Genomic DNA, 23,246 nt, shown 5'->3' with positions numbered 1-23,246 from the left:
CTTTATTTCTGTAAAGCAATCCTAAAAATTTATATTTAATCCTTCTACCGTTAACTAAGCTCTAAAAATTTTCAAATGACGAGTAGCAATGTAAGAATATAATGCTTTGTTATGAAATGATACATGTGACTTAGTCTTATCTCATCCAAGTCAAAACCTTATAGGGTGCAAATAGATTTTTTATATCAAACGAAATCCTAATAGGATCATTAATAAGTATAAAGCAAGACTTATTACAAAAGAATTTGATCAATGTCTAGGCCTTAGAGTACCGTGACACATTTAGCCTAGTTGTGAAGTCAACAACAAATTATATTATTTTAGGTCTTGCTTTATCTAACAATTTGGGACTTCGATAGTTGAACGTGAATAATGCATTTATTCATGGTCATATTTCTGAGGATGTATTTATAAGGCAACCTCTAGGCTTTATTGATTATAATCTTCCTGAGCATATCTGTAAATTGCATATGACTCTTTATGATCTCAAGCAGGCCTCTCGTGCTTTGTATCATAAACTTTGAACGTATCTAATCTCAATTAGACTTCATAATTCTCAATCTAATAATTGGTTATTCATTTATTCTCATGAAGGTATAATTATGTTTTTACTAGTTTATGTGGATGACTTATTTTTTATTGGTAATAAACCAGTAATAATTAATCAGTTTATTCAGTAGCTTGGAAACAAGTTCTCTATCAAAGATCTTAGGTCCCTTAGCTATTTTCTTGGTGTTTAAGTAATCTAGATGATAAATGATTTATTTTTTTATCAGCAAAATTATATTAATGACCTTCTTGATCGCATCAAAATGCTTGAAGCCAATATTGTTACTACGCCAATCTTTAGAAGTATTCATATTACCCTATCTGATAGTGCTAATCTTAGCAACGACACCGAGTATTATTAAGTTGTTGGAAATTTATAATATTTGACATTTACTCGTCTGAACATTGCATATGTAGTGAATAAATTATCTCAATTTATGCATAAGCCCGCTTTCAATCATTGGACAACTGTTAAATGTCTTCTTCAGTACTTAAAGGACATTATTAATCATGGCTTCTTTTTCTGAAAGGACTCTCATTTGTTAATTCATACATTTTTTGATATCGATTGGGCAGGTAATAAGGATGATATGATATCTACTAGTACTTATATCGTATTTCAAGTCACAATCTAATCTCTTAGAGTTCCAACAAACAATGCTCTATTGCAAGATCGTCTAGGATGTTGAATATCGAACAATTGCTTCTATAACTATTAAACTTTGTTAGATTTAATCATTACTATATGAATTATTTGTCACATTTTTTTATCCTCCAACTATATAATATCGGGGTAACAAATGTATGTAAGTTCAAAATAATGAGCCGTGTGTCTCTCATGTCTCATCTTCTTATCAATTTGTAGATGCTCTTACGAAGTCTTCAATTCCTTTTATTTTGGCCTAAAATTGGTGTCTTCGATAGAAACATCATATTACGAGACAATATTGAGAAAGATATTATTGAAAAAATAAATTATAATAAAATTATCATAATCCTTTCAATATTTTGATATTATATTATCATGATTTTAAATTATAAAAATTATGATACTATATTATCATAATTCTATCAGATCATGATCTCTTATATTATAAAATAATTTATTATTAATTTAAAAAATATATATAATTTAAAATATTTTATAATTTTTTATGTATATAAATTTACATTCAGCATCAATAAGAATTAAATTAATCATTTCTTTTCGAGGAACATTAAGGACTCTGGATGATCACGTACCTCGAGCTGAAGATCGAGGATCTTACCGGGCCTCTGTGGGGGCCAAATCGCCGACGCCGGATAAGAAGATGTACGAGCTCCCATCATGGCTTGAGATCTCGGATCCATGCTCCGAGTTCGTCTTCGTGTACATTCAAGGTAGAGCTCAAGCTGAAGTTTCGGTGGTCAGACACGCTGAAGCCGTGTGTGATCTGTGAGGACGATTTGCTCGACGACCGGGGACTGTTTAGTCGAGTGCGATCAGCGGTGTGTCACGGGGAGCAAACTTTGGAGCTGTCTTCCTGTTCTTGCTCGGGTCTGTCTTGTCCGTTCGATGGGATGTACGTCCACTGTGGTCTGTGGGTCTCATGCTATCTTCACATGCCCGCAGTAAACAGCGTGCTCATCATTGTGCCCAATTCGTCGGATGGTGGCTTGCGGAGACACGGACGTATTGGATCGCAGTCGCATGGTCGTGAAGGATCATGCAAAAGAATTAGATGTGCTGCTGTTTATTGCTGTCTCCTATTGTTCTTTAGCTGCCAATTCGCATTGAAACAAGAGAATTTCGAGTAGACTTCTGTTTGGTTGGATTATGATACGGTCGATCGATTTTTATCGTTCATCTGATGTGGTGAAATCGATTAGGATTCTTCTATTCTCCGAGTGTCGTTATATTGAGAAGAATAAAAAAAGAGAGTCACGATTGAATGATTGAACGAGAAAAAAAAAAAGAAAAACCTCTCGAGAGTAAAACAATGTTAATATCACATATCAGTTCAGTTCGTTTTGTAGAAATGAAGTATCGGTCTTCAATATTAATTCCTTAAGTTCAACTGAAAGCATGTCTAAAAATATCGCTTTATTAATGTTTATTTTTCATTAATTTTTTTTTAAAATATAATATTATATTTAATTGGTATATTTTTATGTCTATCCTAATTGATCAAATATACTTGTTGTTAAGTCAATTTTTAATTGTCTGAGTTGGATATTGATTAGGAACCAACCAAGATCCTCTTTCCACTGTAATCCCAATTTAGCCTTAGCCAAAACTTGATTCGCTCGACCTTGAGGATGTCAAACCTTGCTGAGGATTTTCTTGACAAATGGTCCTCTAATGTTAAAATTAGTTTAGGGTCCGAAAGGATTCTAAATAAATTTTTATGCATTTGAAAAATCTTTTTATAGTCGACTATTAGAATTGTTACTCTTGTAATTTGTACTTGTTATAGAAGTAATGCTCTGAGGTCTAATTATGATCGTGATATCATGATATACCGAATCCATGATATCGTAACGATATGATCGACCTGGCTACAAGATGTAGTAGCATCTTCCTCGTAATACGGAGGTGTCGATCATGCATCAACTACATAACCCTAGGTGTCGGATATGTATCGATCACATAACTCTAAGCTGTTAGCTAAATAACGAGGATTACGGTAGCGATCACATAATAATACCATAGTATGAGCCATGCATCAATTAAATGTAGTTGGTATCATTATTATTCCTGTATCGGTTGCCATATAGTTCCACTATAGTTGATATTTAATACAAATGCTACCACTAATGGAATTTTTCTCATCTAGAAACCCTATTAACGCGCTCATGATGTCAAGATTGACATGCTGTTGTTCCCATCAACTCGAGCCAAGGCGCCATTACTTGGATTCATTTTGGGGAACTCTGAAAAGAACCGTCATATTATATTATCAAAGATATTGGAGAAGACATCATGCAAAATATAAACTTTTAGCTGTTCAAAATCGACATGGAATTTTCAAAGCCATCAGCCGATCCAATCCACATGTTAGGTTACATGTAAAGATTCTGCGTCATTATCAATGTCAATTTAACGACGTGCCTAAGTTTTCATCGGTCTCACTCATTTGATGCTACCTTCAATTTTTTTATTTATCTAAATAAATAAGATCTTCTTGGAAATGTCATATGGTCGAAACCCGATACAAACTTGGGCATAGCTTGATATCTTATCGGATTCTTATCCTAAAAAAATATTTATTATTGTGATGGTTCGTATTTATTTATTAAAAAGTAGAAATTTCAATCTTTATCTCATGAATCTTTATATCTAAAACATGGGCTTATCTGATAGTGTAATATATCAAAATTATCAAAGATTATATATTCAAAATTTGATCCAACAAGTTTGAGGATGTTAGCTATTCTATTGTATTGCCAAATGGACTATATAATCTTTTCTTCTCGTTTGCATCAATCTCTAATAACCGTTAATATTAACTACTACATTATATATATATATATATATGTATATATTAATTATCATCACAATTAAGTTTTGAAAGTATATAGTATCAATTACAGTTTCGACCAACAATGAGGACAGTATATGGACATACCAACGAGTTCTTATGTTTTACCTAGTGAATTTAATTTTGAAAAGATAAATAAAAAAATCAACTTTGAAAGGTGTACGTATAATTTTAAAGGAAAAAATAGGTCGACTCTACTTTGTAAAATAGTTAATTTAAAAGTCGATAATGTCAAATTTGATTATCAACTTAGGATATCGAGTTTAATGTGGCTTGGCTCTTTTGTTGAAGAGATATTAATAGAAAGAATATTATTGATCAATCATCATTCGACATGTGTCTTCCTATAATATAAAAATTATCTTTTATCAATAATATAGGTGCAAAACAAATAGTTATAATAGGTTGTCTCTACCGATGTCATCTCAAAAAATATTTCATATTTTCACTATCAGGTATAAAAACTCACTTTTAACATAATAAAATATTTTTTATCATTAGCAACTGGACTCATTTATTTTGGGTTACTAATCTGGTTATCGAAGGGATCAGATCGAAAAATCTATCACGATCTCAATCTTCATATAGAGTGGTACTTTGGAAGCTCAGTGTTTTTATCTTAGAGGTATCTTAGATAATCTTGTATATATAATCTGAATCATGTCAATATATATTTTTTTCTAATAGATATAATTTGTGCCATTATAAATACTTATAAGGTGACGGTGAAACCTACAACACAAAGTAAAAAAATGGTGAAGAGAAGGTCACCATTTTTATAATACTTCAAGTACGTCACGAGTATTCCGATATTATAAGTTACTCATTTTTTTTTACTTATATCGAGTCGATCATAATCGTATTCTGAAATTACCGAGGTAATATATATCATGTGGAGATTTGGTATGGATGTGACATACGCATGGGTTGGTCGTAAGGAGATTTGACTAATTTAAGGACCACGTATTGCGATGTATGTAAAGTAAGTATTCACCCTACCAAAAGACTCACGTCAATCTTCCCATCACAAATGGGAAATACAATTTCAATTTCAAATACGGCCTATTAGTGTGACAAATGGACGGCCAAAACCATCTTCTCGGTCGAATCTTTTAAGTCTTGTTGTTCTCTACGACACATAATTCACCATAGGCATAGTTTTTCAAGCTATATAAATAGTGCCAAAATATGTCATTTGATATGTCCATATCTCTATGGCATCTTTCAGTCGCATTGAGACCCCACAAGAAAAAGAGACTTTATCTCCGGCATATCTAGATTTTTCTTTGTTTTCTTGTACGTAATAACGAGTAGAAGGGATAGAGAAAAAGACAAGTGCAATTAGATGTTTCTTACCTACACTTTTAATGTGATAGTCTTTAATAGTAAACATGCATTCATGTAGAAGTTAACAAAAAGATTGGAATTGGTTGATGTGTGAGTTAAGTTAGACAAGAAAAGTAAGATTAATCCCATATATTTATTTGCCTTCCTTCTCCCATTAGAACTCTCAAGGAGAAAATGAAGATAAAACTTGCTCATGCATTATCAACATCAAATCTTTATTTGTTTATATTTATATATATACATATATATATTATATTATATGTCTATTTCAGATGCTTTTGCTGAGTTATATTTGTGTAATCTCGATTGCGGTACCTTTTTCTCTTGCGTTATATTTATCTACTAAATTGTTTTCTCTTTTTTGTAGATTTTTAGTGAATCTTATTGGATTTGGAGGAGGCTGACCTTTTACGGGGCCTTATACTGTGAGGGTGTAATATGGTTGAGGTTTTGTCGTGATCACGAGAGGAAGAAACAAAAGCATGAGGTAGGGAAGGGGGAAGCGCTACGGTGGCTGGGCCCCAACCCTCGCCACATAGCGACACACTTGCCTTGGCGAGACACCATCAACAGCAACATTCTGCTTTGCTTTGCTTTCCTTTGTCTCTCCTCCTGTTCGTGTAATTATCTATCCAATTCTTCGCTTTCGTGGTGTAAAAGGGTGAGGAATCAGAGAAGAATAGGGAAGACGAGAGAGAAGGAAAAGCGTGACAAGTAACTCAGATATATCTGAAAGCCAGCCTCGGCCGCAGAAGAAGAAAGAGTTGCTCTCTTCCTCTGCCTTCGCTAGCTAGCTGCTGCTCCTCTCTTCCTTCAGAGAGAGACGAAGGGTATCTTCTCGGTTTCCTCTCTGTCTCTGTCCCCGCCTACTCGTTCCTGAACCAACTGGTGGTTTGGCCTGCTGCCAGGGTCCTTTGTTCTTTAGTAGAGGTGGGAAGAGTCGAGAGAGAGGATTGTTATGCGTGCCTACATCCACTACTACTCTTCATGTACCAGTGTTTGGGTTTTCCTCTCATTGTTTTCCTTTCTTTGGTAGCTTTCTTGTCTTTAGATTTGGAGGAGGGACGCCGGAGGTTTTCAGGAGACTTGTGGAAGATTGAGATGCCTAATGACAGAAAGAACAAAACGGAAGATGATGGATTCATGTTGGGTAGTGAGTCTTTCTTCTGTGCCACTGATTCCGACCAGTAACTGATCTTACCACAGACCAAAAGAAGGAACAAGGGTTGACCTACAAAGATCTGATGTTCCTCGGAATCATGGAGGAAGAGCACTGCAGCGACCAAAAGCCACACCCGCCGCTGCAGCAGCGATCATCATCGGCAACGCCAAGCTCGTCGGCTGCTGTTCCTCAGAAGAAGAAGAAGAGGAACCTCCCTGGAAAACCATGCAAGTACCTAAACTTCCACTCGTTATTCGATCCTTTCTCTTATTCCCTCTCTTCAAATCCTGTTTTTAGAGAGGGATCTTTTGTTCTCTCTCTCTCTCTCTCTCTCTCTCTCTACTATGTAGGTCTTGTGCATGAAGTATGTGGGTTCCTTTTCCTTCAGCTTCATCTTCCATATATGTCAAGTATGAGGAATAGATTGTACGTTCCATCTTAATTACAGATACGGATGCGGAGGTAATAGCTTTGTCACCCAAAACACTGATGGCCACGAACCGCTTCACCTGCGAGGTCTGCAACAAAGGGTTCCAGCGGGAGCAGAACCTCCAGCTGCACCGGCGCGGCCACAACCTGCCGTGGAAGCTGAAGAAGAAGAACCCGGACGAGGTCCGCCGCCGCGTGTACCTCTGCCCGGAGCCCACCTGCGCCCACCACGACCCGTCGCGGGCCCTCGGGGACCTCACCGGCATCAAGAAGCACTTCTGCCGCAAGCACGGCGAGAAGAGGTGGAAGTGCGACAAGTGCTCCAAGCGCTACGCCGTGCAGTCGGACTGGAAGGCCCATTCCAAGATCTGCGGCACTCGCGAGTACCGCTGCGACTGCGGCACTCTCTTCTCCAGGTACCGCCTGCATGCGTCCATTCCTTGAAGCACTCAAAACCTTCACCATATTGCACTGGATTACATGCTCCCACACACCACAAACAGCCTCCGCTCCGGTGATGCCGATTAGTGTTCCTTTAGTTAGGGCGAGGATCGGATTCAAGATCCAGTTTCTCATGGGAACCATCGCCTCGCTCTCTCTCCTTTGTGTTCACGTGGTGACATGGAGGCAAAGTTTATCAGGTTGATTTGTTGGCTTTCGATTTGGAGATATGTGGGCAATTGGCATGGCTTGGCTTTTCAGGTCCACACCAATTCATAAGGTTGGATTGAGTGGGTAGAGAGATTTAAGTAGCTTTCATGGTTTTGGAATGAGCTCATATATGGGTTCCGCATTAAATGAAGAGGTTATTTATGGATGGAATTGTTGGGTTGCACATTTGCTGCAAAATATGCCCTTATTGCATTGATTGATGTGTCGGTCCTAAGAATGGGGTTTTCCTTTAATTAGACTCTCCTTTATCGTTCTTCTCTCCTCTTGCTATACCTTTTGCCTGGTAACATCTGACACCTTACCTCTTCTTTTGAGTATATATATACATATACATACATATACGTATACTTCATGAATGTCTTAGGAAAAGAATTGGCCAGTAACCTTCATTTGGAACTCTTGAACAAAGTAAAGAACTAATCTTGAACTGAAAAGGTTTGCATTCTTCCTCATCACTGTGAGATGAGATTAACTGAGCTCTTATGACTTGCTGGAAACCAATGCAGGCGAGACAGCTTCGTCACCCACAGAGCCTTCTGTGATGCATTAGCACAAGAAAACGCAAGGATTCCGACCGGCGCGCACGCCATCGGCGGCCAGTTGTACCCAAACAGAGGCATAACGTCGCACTTCTCATCCTTAGCTCAACCTTCCAACGACCTCCTCCTCCTGCGGGGAAATAGCGGTGCGGATCACATCGACGCCACCACCTCTCGGCAGCCTCAGACATATCACCCGTCTTCATTCTACTTCGGTGGTGGATCTAACCAAGGTTTCGATGAGGACCCGCAGCTGCTTCAAAGCAAGCCCTTCCGTGGCATGATGCAACTCCAAGATCTCCAAACAGTGGCCGATGCCTCTTCCTCTTCTGCTGCGGCCGCTGTCAACGCTTTCGATCTTGGCTTCTTCTCCGGCAGCGGTAGCACGAATGCCCTCAACAGTGCAGGCGGAGGCACTGAGCCGATGACGCTGTTCGCCGGAGACCTCACGAGTAATCACATTAACGATGACGCAAACATATCTTCTCTGTATAACTCATGTATGCAGCCGCAGATATCAGCAAGCTCACTGCTTCAGAAGACCACAACGTGGAGCGGTGGCAACGGCAGCTCATTGCTTAGAGGTTTCGGTACCTCGTACCACAGCTACACATCTGGTGTTAACGATGGAAGTAGACAGAGCTCAGGAGCTCATGTGGAGAACCATTTCCATGACATCATGAACTCCCTTGCTAGTGACCAAGTGGCTGGTTTCAGTGGCTTCAACCCAGGTCTGGGGAACATGGGCGAGGACGGGTTGCGCAGCAACCTATCGGCCGGAGGCATCGGAGGCTCGGACAGATCAACAAGAGACTTTCTTGGTGTTGACAGCATGATTAGAAGAAACATGGTGGGAGGAGTTCAGGAGAGGGAACAGCATCTTGGCATTGGAATGAGATCCATGGACACAGAGATGAAGTCACGAGGTGGGAGACTGCAATAGAACAAGTGTAACTGAACTTAGTAGAAGTAAGTAGCTCATCAAGCTTGATGACAGTGGAGTTGAGCTCTATCTTGGCTGGTTTTATCTTTTAAATCCCATAGCTAATTAATTAGCCGCAGGTGATAGTCTTTACAGACAATTTTTTTTTCTTTTTTTTTATATTAATCGTTGTTTTTGTTTTAAATTTCTGTCTGCTTCTTGAAGTCTTCACTGATCTATGTGCATGCAACAGTATGATGGTGAGCATATGACATACGGCTCTTACGAGGGAAACAGAGGACTGCAATTGCTTTAATCAGGAAAAGCCGACGTGTTCTGCATGCAGATGTATGTGTGCATGCGTTCGATCAGATCGGTAGAGAACCTGGCACTTGTTACAAGAAGAATGTCCCTTATATTTCTACACTATCTTTTCCTACCATCACCCGTAGACTGATGACACTCCTTACCTCATTAAACATCATCATCCTCTAAAAATTAAAAATGTATTATAAAAAACTTTATTCATTAAGATAATATATATTTATATAAATTATGCGAGAGATTTTTTTTTAATTATGTACTTAGATCATGCATTAAAATCATATATTTAATATGTGATTGATCATATGATGATATATTAATTAAGTATTAGAATATATAAGGAATATAAATTTATCATTTTATATTTATCTATATTATAATTTTTTATCATGTCCCTTCAAGATTAAGATTAAGCTTTCAACAATGATACCAGTTTTAGACTGATGTAATTGAAATGTCTTGTGGGTAAAAGATCTTGTGAGGTAAAGGAACACACAATTAACATTTGACAACTTGATCTCTAATAAAGTGAAAGTTGATGATAATACGTTTTATGTATAGTAGGACTCCGAGTTGATATATAAGTAGGTAGCATTGACATTATCATGATATATTATAGGTATGGATTGGGAGGTGATGTCAAGTTTGTGTAGCAGATTAGTAATCCAATCAAGTTCTTCAATAGTGGTGGTAGTGGTGGATCTTGCAATTGTATTTTATTTTTTAAAACTTCGATTGATTAGATTTTTTTTGCAAGGAAGACAATGTAGGCCAATGTATATGTTCTATCATTAGTGTTACCTGCTCAATCAAAACCGACAAAGGTATAAAGATAAAGTGATGAGTATTTACGAAGAAAAAGTCCATGATTAAGAGTCCCTTTAAAATATCATAAAACATGTTTTAGTATAGACCAATGCATAGTGGATGACTGATGTATGACACGTGATGATTTGTTGATTGAAAAATATAATGTTTAGATATATAAGAGATAAATATTGTAAGAAACCAATTACATATCGATATTGTGTGGGATCCATAGTAAGGTTATCGTCATATAATTTGAGTGACTCAATAGTGAAGAGTGAGGTGGCGACTAAAGATATTAAATATCATATGATGAGATGTAAAATGTTAGAGCTTGATATTTGTCTCCTTTATTAGAGTAAACTATTTTAATGATAGACCGGAAGAAGTTCTTGACTATCTTTCTAAGATTGGTAAAGATTACGATGACTTCATATTTACATTTGAGATGATATAACCATGTATATTTAGTGAAGTAATTTACGAAAATGATATGAAATCTGGAATTATTAAAGGAAATGGTTGGAGTAAGGTCTTAGACATCAATATAAATGATTTCAAGTAGTTTAGAGCATGATCTAAAAGGCATTCTAAAAACTAATATGCGATTTTTATTACTAAGGCAAGCATCACAATGAGTTATAATTATACTTGATTTGAAAATTGAAAGAAAGTAATGAGAAATTAGTTGTTGTTGAATAAAAGATGATAGGTGACTAAGGCAATGATGCCACACATCGATTTTGAGTAGCAACTGAAGCAATAACAATTAGTTATCTTTATTCTAGCTTCCAACTAAGGATGCCCCTATGCTCAAATCTTTTATAAGAAATGAGTTAGGAAATAATTAAATATAGATATTATTTTATTTATATAATTGAGAAATAAAAATAAGATTTTTTGGCTGTGATGTGCACATAAAACATAATCAAGTGTAAAAGTCTTTGTGTGTGAATAAAGTGTTGTAGAATTAGTATGAGTGATAGGGATTTCATTACCATCATTAATGATGATGTCTTCATTATCTTCATAGTCAATATAGATAGATAAATTCTATAAATTAGAAGTGATAGAGAAGAATAAGAGTAACAATCCAATTGCTTAGATAAGTAGTCAGAATAATCTTGATATTTGCTTAAGATCAGTTCGGTATAGCAATAGGCTTGGGTCGAGATCGATAGACTTTTACTTTGTGTCCAATTTTCTCACAGAGTTGATAGATGACTTTTTGCTGATTAATATTATAGGGATGCTAGAACTGCTAATAGTTATAACTAAAGTTATTTTTTTAGTTGTTTGGGTTAAAGATGCCATTATGGTTGGAGAGATGATAATGTAATGGAGGATGATAGCTCTATGTGTTACCTATGTGTCAATGAGGCATACTATTTAATCTTTTATTAAAGTTCTTATTATTTTGTTTATCTTTTTCTTTAGATTTTTTATTAAATTTAGCTATGATAGTTGATCATATCTTCCTCTCTTCTCATTTCAGATATGTTTAATAATTAATCAACTTATCATATAGTTTTTCAAATAACATTGGTGAGTCACATGCTTGAATTGCTATCACTAGCTCAAGAGATGACTTATTAAAGTTAAATCATTTATAATAATTTTAGATTTTATATATAATTAGCAATAGTACTTCCTCTTGTATTGTTTTAATTAGAGTAAATGAAGACTTAGCATACAAGTACAAGAGCGATTGACGATGATAGTTTATAATTTGGATCATACTTCTGTTATAGTGTTACATGAAGAGATTAGTGGTACTATGGAGTAAGCAATTGAGGCTTGAATGACTTATAGAATAAGATAATCTTATTATAGCCATAACTTTTGATCAGGATTTTTCATTGGGATGGGTTCTCATGATATTTTGATATTTATTGATAGATAACTAAGAGAGTCATTAATATACCCTAATAAATCATATCCAAAGAAAAGATTAGTGAATTTGTAGGGAAATCTAGGGGCGACATCATATGCGTAGCGGAAGAACAAAAAACAAAAATCCTCAAATTTCTCATAAATTATATTCGTCATCGTGCAAAGATTGATGCGCAAAATCCATAAAACTGAAAATTACGTATATGAAAGATTGTGTTTTACCTAAGGAGATCGCATATCCCTGAATCTTTACAGATCTGTATGAGAGGATGAAGGAAGTCAAGCGACCTCCTCTCTAGCGGTACTCCACTTAGTAGGGCTGCGACGACGCTCCTTAAATCTCTAGGTTGCTATCTGAGGGAGGAGAAAGGAAGAGGAGAATAGGAGGTGGCAATCAAGAGACTTCTAGCCTGTGAGTCTTTGTTTTCCTCCTATTTATAGAGGGCCCCTATCAACTTAACCATAATAGATCATGTCATATTGGGTATTGGATCTTCATCCAACTACTTCATCCAACTACCCAAGCCTCTTAGATAAGTGAATCTTATCTAATAATCTCTTATTGACTCTTATTTGATCTCATCCACAGGATCCAATAATTCATGGGCTTATTGGATATCCAATAAGATATGGGCTTCGATGGATATCTCATATCCAAACTTTTATTCGTTGCAACGCCTATCATATGTGTGTGACCCTCTATGCCCAATATCGAACTGGCTGTGAATCATACATGTCAGAACCTCTTTTGGCTCAATAAATTATTATCTTCATAATAATTCACTCGACTCATCGATTGCGAATGTACTAGGCCACTACGCCGCAATCCTTTGACGATACAGGGGAATCCAATCTATTAGAATTGTTTGTCCTCAGTTACGGTGTATCTATAGTCTCTTATCCATCTAATATCTTAGAGACCGTATACCGGGCATAGTACTATCATACTCATACAGATTTTACTTGAGTCTTGCTCTGATCAGATTCTCCCGAAGAACACTTTCTCTCTTAATTCGAAAGACCTTAGCTAGGGATTTATTTGAGCAAGAACACATGAGATATTTTTCTCATGACACCGAGAGCAGATGATCCTTTATCGACACTCAATAGCTCTCGTAAGGTTGGCTATAACTCCTTGGTGTCTAAGTCTAAGAATCAGATACACTATTGGGACAATAGAATCATTGTCTGAAAACGAGGTATCATTAACCATCCATTATTCCGTGAGCGGATCAATCAGTAAACTCATTCTCCGATGAGCACTTGCATTGTATCCCTTGTGTCTCCACACGAGCAGCTATGAGACCAACTATCTCTATCATATGAACGGGTATATAACATATTAGTATGTCCGGTTATCTTGATGTCCCTCTTGAGTAACCTATGATCAGGATTATTTAGGGTCTGTGTTTAAAGGCGAACCGATCTTATTATCATGATCTCATTACGATCCGATTTTCATTATACAGATCCATGGATATCATAATATGTATATGCACATATACAATAAGCAATATAAAGTGATAAAATATCAAATAATATAATGAGAAAAAAGAATATGTATCATGTCACACGTGTCATCACTCATGTGATTAGCTTACAGGGCACCTATGACTAGCAATCTCCTACTTGACCTAAAGTCAATTACCTATTTGTCTTATCCCCATCAAACCCTTGTGACACTCAAAGACCATCTGAGACAATGGCTTTATCAGTGGATCTACGATGTTATCTTCGGATGGAACTCTTTCCACTACTATATCTCCTTGGATCACGATCTCTCTGATCATATGGAACCTCCTCAGAACGTGCTTAGACTTATGATAAGACTTGAGTTCCTTCGCTTGAGCAATTGCCCCGTTGTTATCGTAATATAATGGAATCAGCTTCTCATTACCCGACACGACTCCCAAATTTATAATGAACTTATTCATCTAGACTCCTTCATTTACTACCTCTATTGCAGTAATCTACTTCACATTTGTGATCGAGTCAATAGTAGTATCTTGCTTGGAACTCTTCCAGCACATTGCTCATATATCCAGAGTGTACACATATCCTGAAGTGACTTACTATCATTGACATCAGATTGGAAACTCGAGTCTGTATAGCCTTCAACCTTGAGGCTGCTACCTTCATATACTAGTAAAAGATCATTAGTCCTTTGCAAATACTTAACAATATACTTTACTGCTTTCTAGTGCTCCAAGCTTGGATCTACTTGATATCTGCTCGTGACACTCAGAGCATGACTTATATCAGGCGGCCTGGTATATAGTATGACATATATGATAGACTCTATTACTGAGATATAGGGTATCCTATCCATGTTCGCCCTTTCTTTATGAGTCGTTGGGGATATACTCATAGAAAGCGATATCCCATGTCTCATCATTATGAGACCTCTCTTGAAATTTTTCATACCAAACCTTTTGACAATGATGTTTATGTACCTAGACTAGGACAAGTTAAGCATCCTCTTGGATCTATCTCTATATATTCGAATCCCCAAGATATATGATACTTCCTCTAAATCATTTATGGAGAAGTGTCTAGATAACCAAGCCTTTACTATGGATAGCATTCATACATCATTCCTAATGATCAGGATGTCATCTACATATAACACCAAGAAGGTTATAGCGCTTTCACTTAACTTCTTATACATACAAGGCTCATCTTCATTCTTAATAAAGGCATAAGATCTAATTGCCTCGTCAACTCTTATGTTCCAACTTCGGGAAGCTTGCTTCATTTTATAAATGGACCTAAGAAACCTACACACCTTATCTGGGCAGTCCTTAGACATAAATCCCTCAGGTTATATCATATATACCTCATCCTCAAGGTTGCCATTGAGGAACGCAATTTTCATATCCATCTGTCAGATCTCATAATCATAGTGTACTGCAATAGCCAATAGAATTCGGATGGATTTTAGCATAGCTACGAGTGAGAATGTTTCGTCATAGTTAACAGATTGCCTTTGATGATATCCCTTAACCACTAGCCTTGCTTTATAGGTCTATATATTTATATCTACTCTGATCTTCTTGTTCAAGATCTATTTGCAACCAATGGGTGTAAAACCCTCGGGTGCATCAATTAAGTTCCAAACCTTATTGGAGTGCATAGAATCCATCTTAGAATTTATGATTTTTGTCACTTTCCGGAGTTTATACTCGTAATAGCCTCCTCGTAGGTATGAGGATCAATATCCTCAACATCCTCTCCTCTAATATGTCCTACATATCTCTTGGGAGGATGAGATATTTTGTTGGACCTACGTAAAGTTGAAACTTGTATGATAGGTACTTGAATATACTTGGGTTGTAGAGTGGTGCTTGAGTCAAGTTCTTCATCCTTGCTCAACTCTATCACACTCTCACTATCTCTTCCAAGAATGTGTTCCTTCTCAAAGAATATCGCTCTCTTAGCTACAAAGACCTTTTGGTCCTCGGAATGATAGAAATAATATCCACAAGTTTCCTTGGGGTATCCCATGAACTTGCACCGCTCCGCCCTGAATTCTAACTTATCGGGGTTATATCTTTTAACGTGGGTAGGGCAATCTCAAATCTTAACAACCTTAAGATCGGACTTCTTTTCTTTTTATATCTCATATGGTGTAGATACTACGGACTTAGTTGAAACTCTATTTAGATGATAAGCTATGGTCTATAAGGCATATCCCTATAATGAGATAGATAGGTCGATGAAGCTCATCTTGGACCGCACCATGTATAACAATGTACGATTCCTCCTTTCAGATACACCATTGAGCTGATGTGTATAAGGAGGTGTCTATTGGGATAGAATCCCATGGTCTTATAACAATTACAAAACATATTAACATAGAAATCCACAATAATATACATGAAATCCTATAACAATTACGAAACATATTAATACAAAAGCGTACCTGATGCATCCATCTGAGTATTTTGATTTAATTGGTGAATTAGCCTTTCAATTGCTTAGTATCTCTAAGAACTTTTTATTTCTCTTTGACGGTTGAAGAGAAATATGAAAAATTGATACTGTAATCGAGGACCACAACCCTATTTATAGAAATGCCCCAAGATGTTTCATATTACTAACTTGTCTCATTATCAAGTTAGGATGTTTCATATTCCTAACTTGTCTTATCATTAAGTTATAAATATAACTGGTGCACACAATTAATTTTCATAATAATTATGCCCCTTAGCCAAATAATTTTAATTTAATTAGATCGCTTTAATTTTGACTAATTAAAATAATTATTTAACATATTTAATTATACATGTGTGACCCTAAAAATTATAACATGCATCTTAGGCACCAATGAGTTCGACAGTTGACAAGAAGGGGACACGGACGTTAGTGAACATACTAGATGGTAGGTAAAAGTAGAGGGAATGCTCACCAAATAGAATGTATAATAATGAAGGATTACTGAAGAAGCTAATCAAATTCTAGAAGAGGTTGATTATACGAACAAAGTGTCTTTATCTTTGGTGCAACAGATAAAATTCAAAAGTGAAAAGCAAAAACTAATAATCGTAAAACATTAATAAGGAGGGTGAGGAAGAGAAATGACAATCGCTATATCAGTAAGATAGCGAAGAAGATGAGTCTTGCTTGAAATAATAATGCTTTGAAGAAACTAGTATAATATAGATAGATGATTTCATTCATCGAAGAAATATATATTTATACATTACAAAAAAAAAATTAATCATATATTTAAATCATATATTTAAATTTATGATTATTCTCAAATCATAAATTAATTAAATATTAGAATATATAAAAATATAAAATTATTATACTATATTTATTTTTCTATTTATCTATTATCATGGTCATTTATAAAAAATAACAGTCACCAAAAGGCTGTGTCATCTTTCCACCATTTAAGTAAGTGGAACATTTAAAATTAATTTCGACTTCTGAGTTTGAATTAAAGCGTCCGCACAAAGAAGACCGTGATGATTGTATATAAGCTGTTCGTGAACTTCGTAGGGGAACAAAACTCCGCCGCCCCACCGCACCTTCCACGTGACTCGCCCAAGTCAAAGCGGGTCCCGCGTCACTCCCATTGCCACGCGTCGATCGACTGCCACGCGGGTCGCCCGCGTCGGCGTGTCGACGGTGACCATGTGGCAAGGCGACCCGTCCAACACGACGATCACTCACGCCGCCCCAGATTTCACCTCCACGTGTTCCCTCCTCATTCGCCGCCAAACCATCTCCGTGATAACCCTATCTCGAGGTCAAAGCTAAGGTCAGATCAAGCGGATGAAAGGAGCCTCCTCCGGGTCGTGACAGTGAAAGTAAAGGGTTAATGGTTCCATGAACTCTTAGATTCTTCGGTGCATTCCACAGTGTTATAGAATCTTCGTGCGCGTTTTGGATGGTTCAGCGGATTACACCTTCTTGAACAGAGCGCTCCTTCTTAAGCCATCTGCTGAGTGCTGCTTAGCCAGTCTTTATCTGGATTTCCACCTTTGATGTTTGATCGCTCTACTCCATGCATCGAAGGAAGAGATCGTGAGGCATTCTTGTGCTCTGTGGTCTTGTAAGATGGCACTCATGTTGTTGCCGGCGATCGCGCCTGTAGATATATCTGTTGGCCTTGGATTTACTGAAGCGGTTTGACAAGGAGATCGGTCACTGGGAAAGGTCTTTACGCCGAGACGAAGGCGGAGATGGAGTCTGCAATCACTCTATGCTGATTCGAAGTACGCATGCGTGGAGTTTGAGCCGGAGAACACCATGGGTTTGCCGCCTCCATTATCGAGCCTGGTGACCAGCGCAGCAGCAGCAGCAGCAGAGGCTGCAGTCTCTTTGGAGCAGAAGGTTTACGATGTGATTCTGAAGCAGTCATCCCTGGTGAAGAAGAAGCCGGCGTGAACTACTGCTCTCGATGTGAAGCCGGACTTGGCGATCCCTGGATCTTTGAGCTTGCTGAAGGAGGCTTATGACAGGTGTGGAGAAGTCTGTGCAGAGTACGCCAAGACCTTTTAGCTGGGTTAGCTCTCATACCAATTACTTGATCATATACATTTTTTGGTCTGCATGACAAATCATGAAGAGATGGTCTTGATTCTTCAGACATGAAATTTTCATGCATCTTTGTAGGAACACTGCTCCTGACTCCTGAGAGGAGGAGAGCAATCTGGGCAATATATGGTAAATTCTTGATAGAATTACTATCTCTAATAAGTTTAAGTTTCATTACACGCGACTGAATTGAACTGCTAAGTGACGCAATCATGTTTCAGTGTGGTGCAGAAGAACAGATGAGCTTGTGGACGGGCCAAATGCTTCCCATATCACACCAACAGCGTTGGACAGGTGGGAGTCGAGGCTGGAGGATGTCTTTGCAGGCTGCCCATATGACATGCTCGATGCAGCTCTTTCTGATACTGTCTCGAAGTACCCTGTTGATATCCAGGCATGTCTCCAATCCATATAGAAGTGCATCGACTGTGTGCATATGCATCAGTTTCGTTGGTGCTTGACGGTAACAGTGTTCTTGTTTCCAGTTGCAGCCGTTCAGGGACATGATCGAAGGAATGCGAATCGATTTGAAAATGCCAAGATATCAGAACTTCGACGAACTCTATCTTTATTGCTATTACGTCGCGGGAACTGTTGGACTGATGAGCGTCCCTGTCATGGGAAGCGCTCCCGAGTCGAAGGCGACGTCAGAGAGCGTTAACAGGGCTGCTTTGGCTTTGGGCATCGCCAACCAGCTCACTAACATACACGGGGACGTCGGCGAAGAGTGAGTCATGATCCACCAGCCTCTCTTCTCTCTGCATGCGTTCAACTCACGGGTGATTTATCGATCAGTGCTAGAAGAGGAAGGATCTATCTGCCGCAGGATGAGCGTTCTCGGTTTGGGCTGTCCGACGACGAGATTTTCGACGGCAAGGTGACGGACAAATGGAGGAGCTTCATGAAGAACCAGATTAAGAGGGCGAGGATGTTCTTCAGAGCAGCAGAAGATGGTGTGAGCGAGCTCAATCAAGCCAGTAGATGGCTGGTAAGATCGATGTGTTTCATTGATTTCCTTACTGTCATAGCCATGAACTATTTGCCATTACCCGATGCAAGGTTTGGGCTTCTCTGCTGTTGCATCAGCAGATCCTCGACGAGATCGAAGCGAATGACTACAACAACTTCACGAAGCGCGCTTCTGCGAGCAAAGCAAAGAAGCTGATGGCTCTGCCGGTGGCGTTTGGTAGATCGCTCGTCACGCCATCTTCTCTAAGGCAGTCAAGCTCAGCAAAGACACGATTAGAAGGAAACCTGTGTCATTGGATCGAACCACCCACATCAGAGAAGAAAATGTTGTAATCTTCCATCTCATTGATGGGTACATACAATCACGCAAGTGAATTTATGTACGTCAATATGAAACGCATGTTTGGTTGCGGGTCTCATTTGGATTCAGTATATTCTTGTTTATTTGATGTAGCAATGCCACAAGGGGAGTCAATTCAACAGTTGGATAAGATTACTGTTGGAGACCGTTCTTCATCATTTATTTTTTAGAAAAATAAAATAAAAAACTAGGCTAAAAAATAGCCTTGCCGACAAATCCAAAATGCAATGCCAAGTGTGCATATGTTTATGGTTATAAATATGTTTTCGTACGACATGGCAGATCGCGGTCAATGTTTGGAGACGTTGTGCTCTGCGCCACTCGAAACGCATCCAATTTCTAAGTGTCTAGACTTCATCTTGGTGTCGAGCAATGGCAATGATCCTCAATTTCCTTGTCACGAGATATATCGGAGAAATCGCAGACTTCGTTGAGAGAGAGGTATGCGAGGTTCTCGGCGTGAAGAAGGAGATCGAAACGCTTCACCGGAGGCTGGAAACCATCAAAGGTTATCTTCAAGATGCAGATCGGAAGAGGCATGACAGTGCCGCCACCGATGCCTGGGTGAGGAAGCTGAAAGATGTCATGTACGACGCCGACGACGTTATGGATCTCTGCATGATGGAAGGTGGAAGATTGTTGGAGGCTCCGCGATCCGCCTCCGCAGTAAGCTCTCCTCTCCGCTTTGTTTCTTCCTGCTTTCGGTGCGCCAAATACCGCCATGAAATCGCAGGCAGAATCAGAGCACTTGACGATCGGCTGAAGAAGATGGCAGAGGATAACGCCATAATATCTACACTGAGCTCACAATCCAAGTGCCCCAAATCTACGAAACAGTCTCACACGCGACATCTCACTTGGAAGTCAAGGGGGACATTGTCGGGGCACAAATCGAGATTGCCGCAGAGAATCTCATCGGTCGCATACTCGAGGAAGACCAACAAAAGTGTCGTGTTTTTGGGAATGTTGGGATGGGTGGAATCGGTAAGACCACTCTGGCACGTAAAATCTTCAACGATGAAAGGATCAAAGATAACTTTCCCATCAGAAAATGGTTGTACGTCCCCAAAAATTATTCCGACACCGATCTGCTCAAGGAGCTAATTAGGTGTGTAGCAGAAAGATCCGAAGGAGGTGAACCTAAAGCCGAAACCTTTAAGGGGAAAAGTAGAGCAGAGTTGGAACCAAAACTCGCATCTCTTCTCACGAGCAATTTCTTTCTCGTATTGGATGATGTATGGAGTGCAAATGTTTGGACAGATTTGCTCAGGAGACCAATAATTACAGGAGAAGCTAGCAGTAGTCACCACGAGAACAGTGAACGTGGCAAAAATCATGAAGTGCAGATACACCCACCCGGTGGAGAAAATGGATGAAGAGAGTGGATGGAAATTGCTTCGAAAGATAGTGTTTGAAGCTGGGGAGGAGGCCGAGATCGCTGGGTTGGAAGATACAGGTACCAGAATAGTCGAAATGTGCTACGGCCTTCCTCTTGCAATCAAGGCCATGGGAGGTGTTCTAATTCCCAAGGAAAAAACCAAAGCAGAGTGGGAAAACGTCCTCCGAAGTGATGCATGGAGCATGAACAGCACTGACAAAGAATTACCGAGGGCTTTGCACTTGAGCTACGAGGACTTACCACCTCATCTGAAACAATGCTTTCTCTACTGCTCTCTGTACCCTGAGAAAAGCGACCTGTACTACAAGGAAATTGCTCGGCTTTGGGTAGCCGAAGGCCTTATTCTAAAACAAGGAGATCGGTTGGTGGAAGACATAGCCGAGGAGTACTATCGGGAACTGGTTTGCAGGAGCCTTCTGCAAGTGAATCCATCATACGCAGATCACAGTTACTTCTCGATGCATGATCTTTACCGGACTCTCGGTGCAAATTTGATGCAAGAAGAAGGCATTTCTATCGTTCATGGTCGAACGTTCACCACAAACACCAACACGAAGATTCGAAGGTTGTCGGTGTCCAAAATGGGGCGTAGATTAGAGCTGCCTGATGAAGTTATGAGACACAAGTGTTTGAGGACTTTAATTCTTGCGGACTCCTTCAACACCCTGACGATCGAGGAGAATTTGCTCAGAAGTCTACCACATCTGCGAGTGTTGGATCTGAGTAATACATCAATAGAGGGAATTCCAGATTTCATAGGGGATCTGTTGCATCTGAGATACCTGAATCTTAATGGAACAAGCGTACAAGAGATACCGGAATCCATAGGCCGCCTTGCGAACCTCCAAACTTTGAATGTCTCTGAGTGCGAAAGCTTGCGCAAGCTTCCCATGGCCATCACCAGGCTGCACAATCTGAGATGTCTTCATATGGAGCAAACTCCACTGACTCACATACCGAAAGGGATCAGGAAGCTGGACAAAGTTAACAACCTTCAAGGATTCGTCGTCGGCCATGAGGACCCGACGAAGCCGGGACAGGGGTGTGCCTTGGAGGAGCTGCAGTCTCTTTGCAAGCTAAGCTGTCTGAGCATATCCAGTCTGGAGAGGGCGGTAGCGGGCGCATCCGTGCTTGCGGAGAAACCTTTTCTTAAGGAGCTAACTTTAGGTTGGACGCCGCCGGCAGGCGGGGAAGATGAAGACGAGGACGACGGAGATGCGGATGATGGTGAGGACAGAGAAGACGAGGAGGACAAAGGAGATAACACCCGGGTCGAAGGAGCAACATGGAGCGAGGACCAAATCCAGGGAGCCGAGAAGATATGCAATGAACTCTCTCCACCATCGAGTCTACGAGATCTTGCTTTGGAACAATTCCCTGGTCGGCAATTCCCGAGCTGGATGATGTCAACCTCACTCGGCGAATTGTTCCCTGACCTGTTGTACTTGGAGCTCTCCGACTTCCCGTCGTGCATGGAGCTGCCCCCCCTAGGCACGTTGCCCAATCTGAAGTTTCTCAATATCAGCGGGGCGAAAGCCCTCAAAACAATCGGGCCCGAGTTCGTCGGTCACAGCTCGCTGGCGTTTCCCAAACTCGAGACCTTGCAATTCATCAACATGCCTAAATGGGAAGAATGGTCATTAGGCTGGGCGGAGGAAGCCGGCAATGGAACGCAGCTGAAGCTGCTTCCCAATTTGAAGAATTGTCTCCTCAAGGACTGCCCGAAGCTGAAAGGTCTCCCACAAGGCCTGTCCTATGCTACCAACCTCAAGGGGCTGTCCCTGCGGCAAACTTACGAGCTGAGAGAGATCACCAATCTCCCCTTGGCTGACAAGCTCGAGGTCACAAATAACATGATGCTGAGTAGGATATCCGACCTCTCCGCGGTGAAGTACCTGAAGGTGTACTACGACTGCCCGAGTCTGGAGAACGTCGAGAACCTCCACTCACTGCGCCACCTGTTCGTGAAATGTCCACCGACGATGACGCACCTTCCGCTCTGGTTGTCGGGCCTTATCGATGAGCGGCAAAGCGCTCCGGCGGCTCAGTGGAGCTTCGGCAAGTTCGAGTTGCAATGCAATTTAGTGCTGCTGAAGAGCTGCCTCAGGGGCCACCAGAATTGGCTTATCATTCGGCGGATTCCAAATGTCAAGATCCAAACATTTTCTGGGAATGAATACATACGGTATGTCAAAGATACGGACATGTACGATACTAATGTGTTGCAATCTTAATTAATCTTTTTGATTATTGCATGTACAACGATGGAAGAAATTGTGCACCAATGTGAAATCCAATTACTTA

The 23,246-nt window shown here is 39.5% G+C and overlaps 2 protein-coding genes and 1 pseudogene across 7 annotated transcripts; all 3 read left to right on the top strand.

Annotated features, from left to right (window-relative positions):
* Window positions 1–6,060: 6,060 nt before the first annotated feature.
* Window positions 6,061–9,346, top strand: LOC103970633 (protein indeterminate-domain 12). 3 transcript variants are annotated; one of them, XM_009384483.3, is made up of 4 exons: window positions 6,076–6,247; window positions 6,454–6,806; window positions 7,028–7,424; window positions 8,187–9,346. In XM_009384483.3, exons 2-4 carry the CDS (start codon window positions 6,662–6,664, stop codon window positions 9,160–9,162), a joined length of 1,518 nt encoding a protein of 505 aa, XP_009382758.2. In that variant the 5' UTR covers window positions 6,076–6,247; window positions 6,454–6,661; the 3' UTR covers window positions 9,163–9,346. The 3 variants fall into 3 exon arrangements, with proteins under 3 accessions (XP_009382756.2, XP_009382758.2, XP_009382757.2); XM_009384482.3 differs by having other exon boundaries at window positions 6,076–6,347; XM_009384481.3 differs by having other exon boundaries at window positions 6,061–6,806.
* Window positions 9,347–17,498: 8,152 nt separating this feature from the next.
* On the top strand, window positions 17,499–19,747 carry LOC135597059 (phytoene synthase 1, chloroplastic-like). Of its 3 annotated transcripts, XM_065089491.1 has the most exons (6): window positions 17,500–18,181; window positions 18,292–18,342; window positions 18,435–18,607; window positions 18,699–18,940; window positions 19,009–19,201; window positions 19,273–19,739. In XM_065089491.1, exons 3-6 carry the CDS (start codon window positions 18,554–18,556, stop codon window positions 19,513–19,515), a joined length of 732 nt encoding a protein of 243 aa, XP_064945563.1. In that variant the 5' UTR covers window positions 17,500–18,181; window positions 18,292–18,342; window positions 18,435–18,553; the 3' UTR covers window positions 19,516–19,739. The 3 variants fall into 3 exon arrangements, with proteins under 3 accessions (XP_064945562.1, XP_064945561.1, XP_064945563.1); XM_065089490.1 differs by having other exon boundaries at window positions 17,499–18,342; window positions 19,303–19,747; XM_065089489.1 differs by having other exon boundaries at window positions 17,499–18,342; window positions 19,273–19,741.
* A 76-nt stretch (window positions 19,748–19,823) lies between these two features.
* Window positions 19,824–23,246, top strand: LOC108951767 (putative disease resistance RPP13-like protein 1; annotated as a pseudogene). The gene has a single exon (XR_010481100.1). The product of XR_010481100.1 is annotated as a putative disease resistance RPP13-like protein 1 (transcript).

Source organism: Musa acuminata, chromosome BXJ1-11 (assembly GCF_036884655.1).
Source record: "Musa acuminata AAA Group cultivar baxijiao chromosome BXJ1-11, Cavendish_Baxijiao_AAA, whole genome shotgun sequence".
In the NCBI taxonomy this organism is placed as follows: Eukaryota; Viridiplantae; Streptophyta; class Magnoliopsida; order Zingiberales; family Musaceae; genus Musa; species Musa acuminata.
The sequence above is the reverse complement of the archived record's forward strand: the minus strand, read 5'-3'. Positions and strand labels throughout refer to the sequence as shown.

Coding starts and splice junctions, on each gene's coding strand:
- LOC135597059 (XM_065089489.1), top strand. CDS start 18,267: ATGAAATTTTCATGCATCTTTGTAGGAACACTGCTCCTGACTCCTGAG. Junction 18,608..18,698: donor AGTACCCTGTTGATATCCAG/GCATGTCTCCAA, acceptor TCTTGTTTCCAG/TTGCAGCCGTTCAGGGACAT. Junction 18,941..19,008: donor CACGGGGACGTCGGCGAAGA/GTGAGTCATGAT, acceptor TTTATCGATCAG/TGCTAGAAGAGGAAGGATCT.
- LOC103970633 (XM_009384481.3), top strand. CDS start 6,662: ATGTTCCTCGGAATCATGGAGGAAGAGCACTGCAGCGACCAAAAGCCA. Junction 6,807..7,027: donor GAACCTCCCTGGAAAACCAT/GCAAGTACCTAA, acceptor TCTTAATTACAG/ATACGGATGCGGAGGTAATA. Junction 7,425..8,186: donor TGCGGCACTCTCTTCTCCAG/GTACCGCCTGCA, acceptor AAACCAATGCAG/GCGAGACAGCTTCGTCACCC.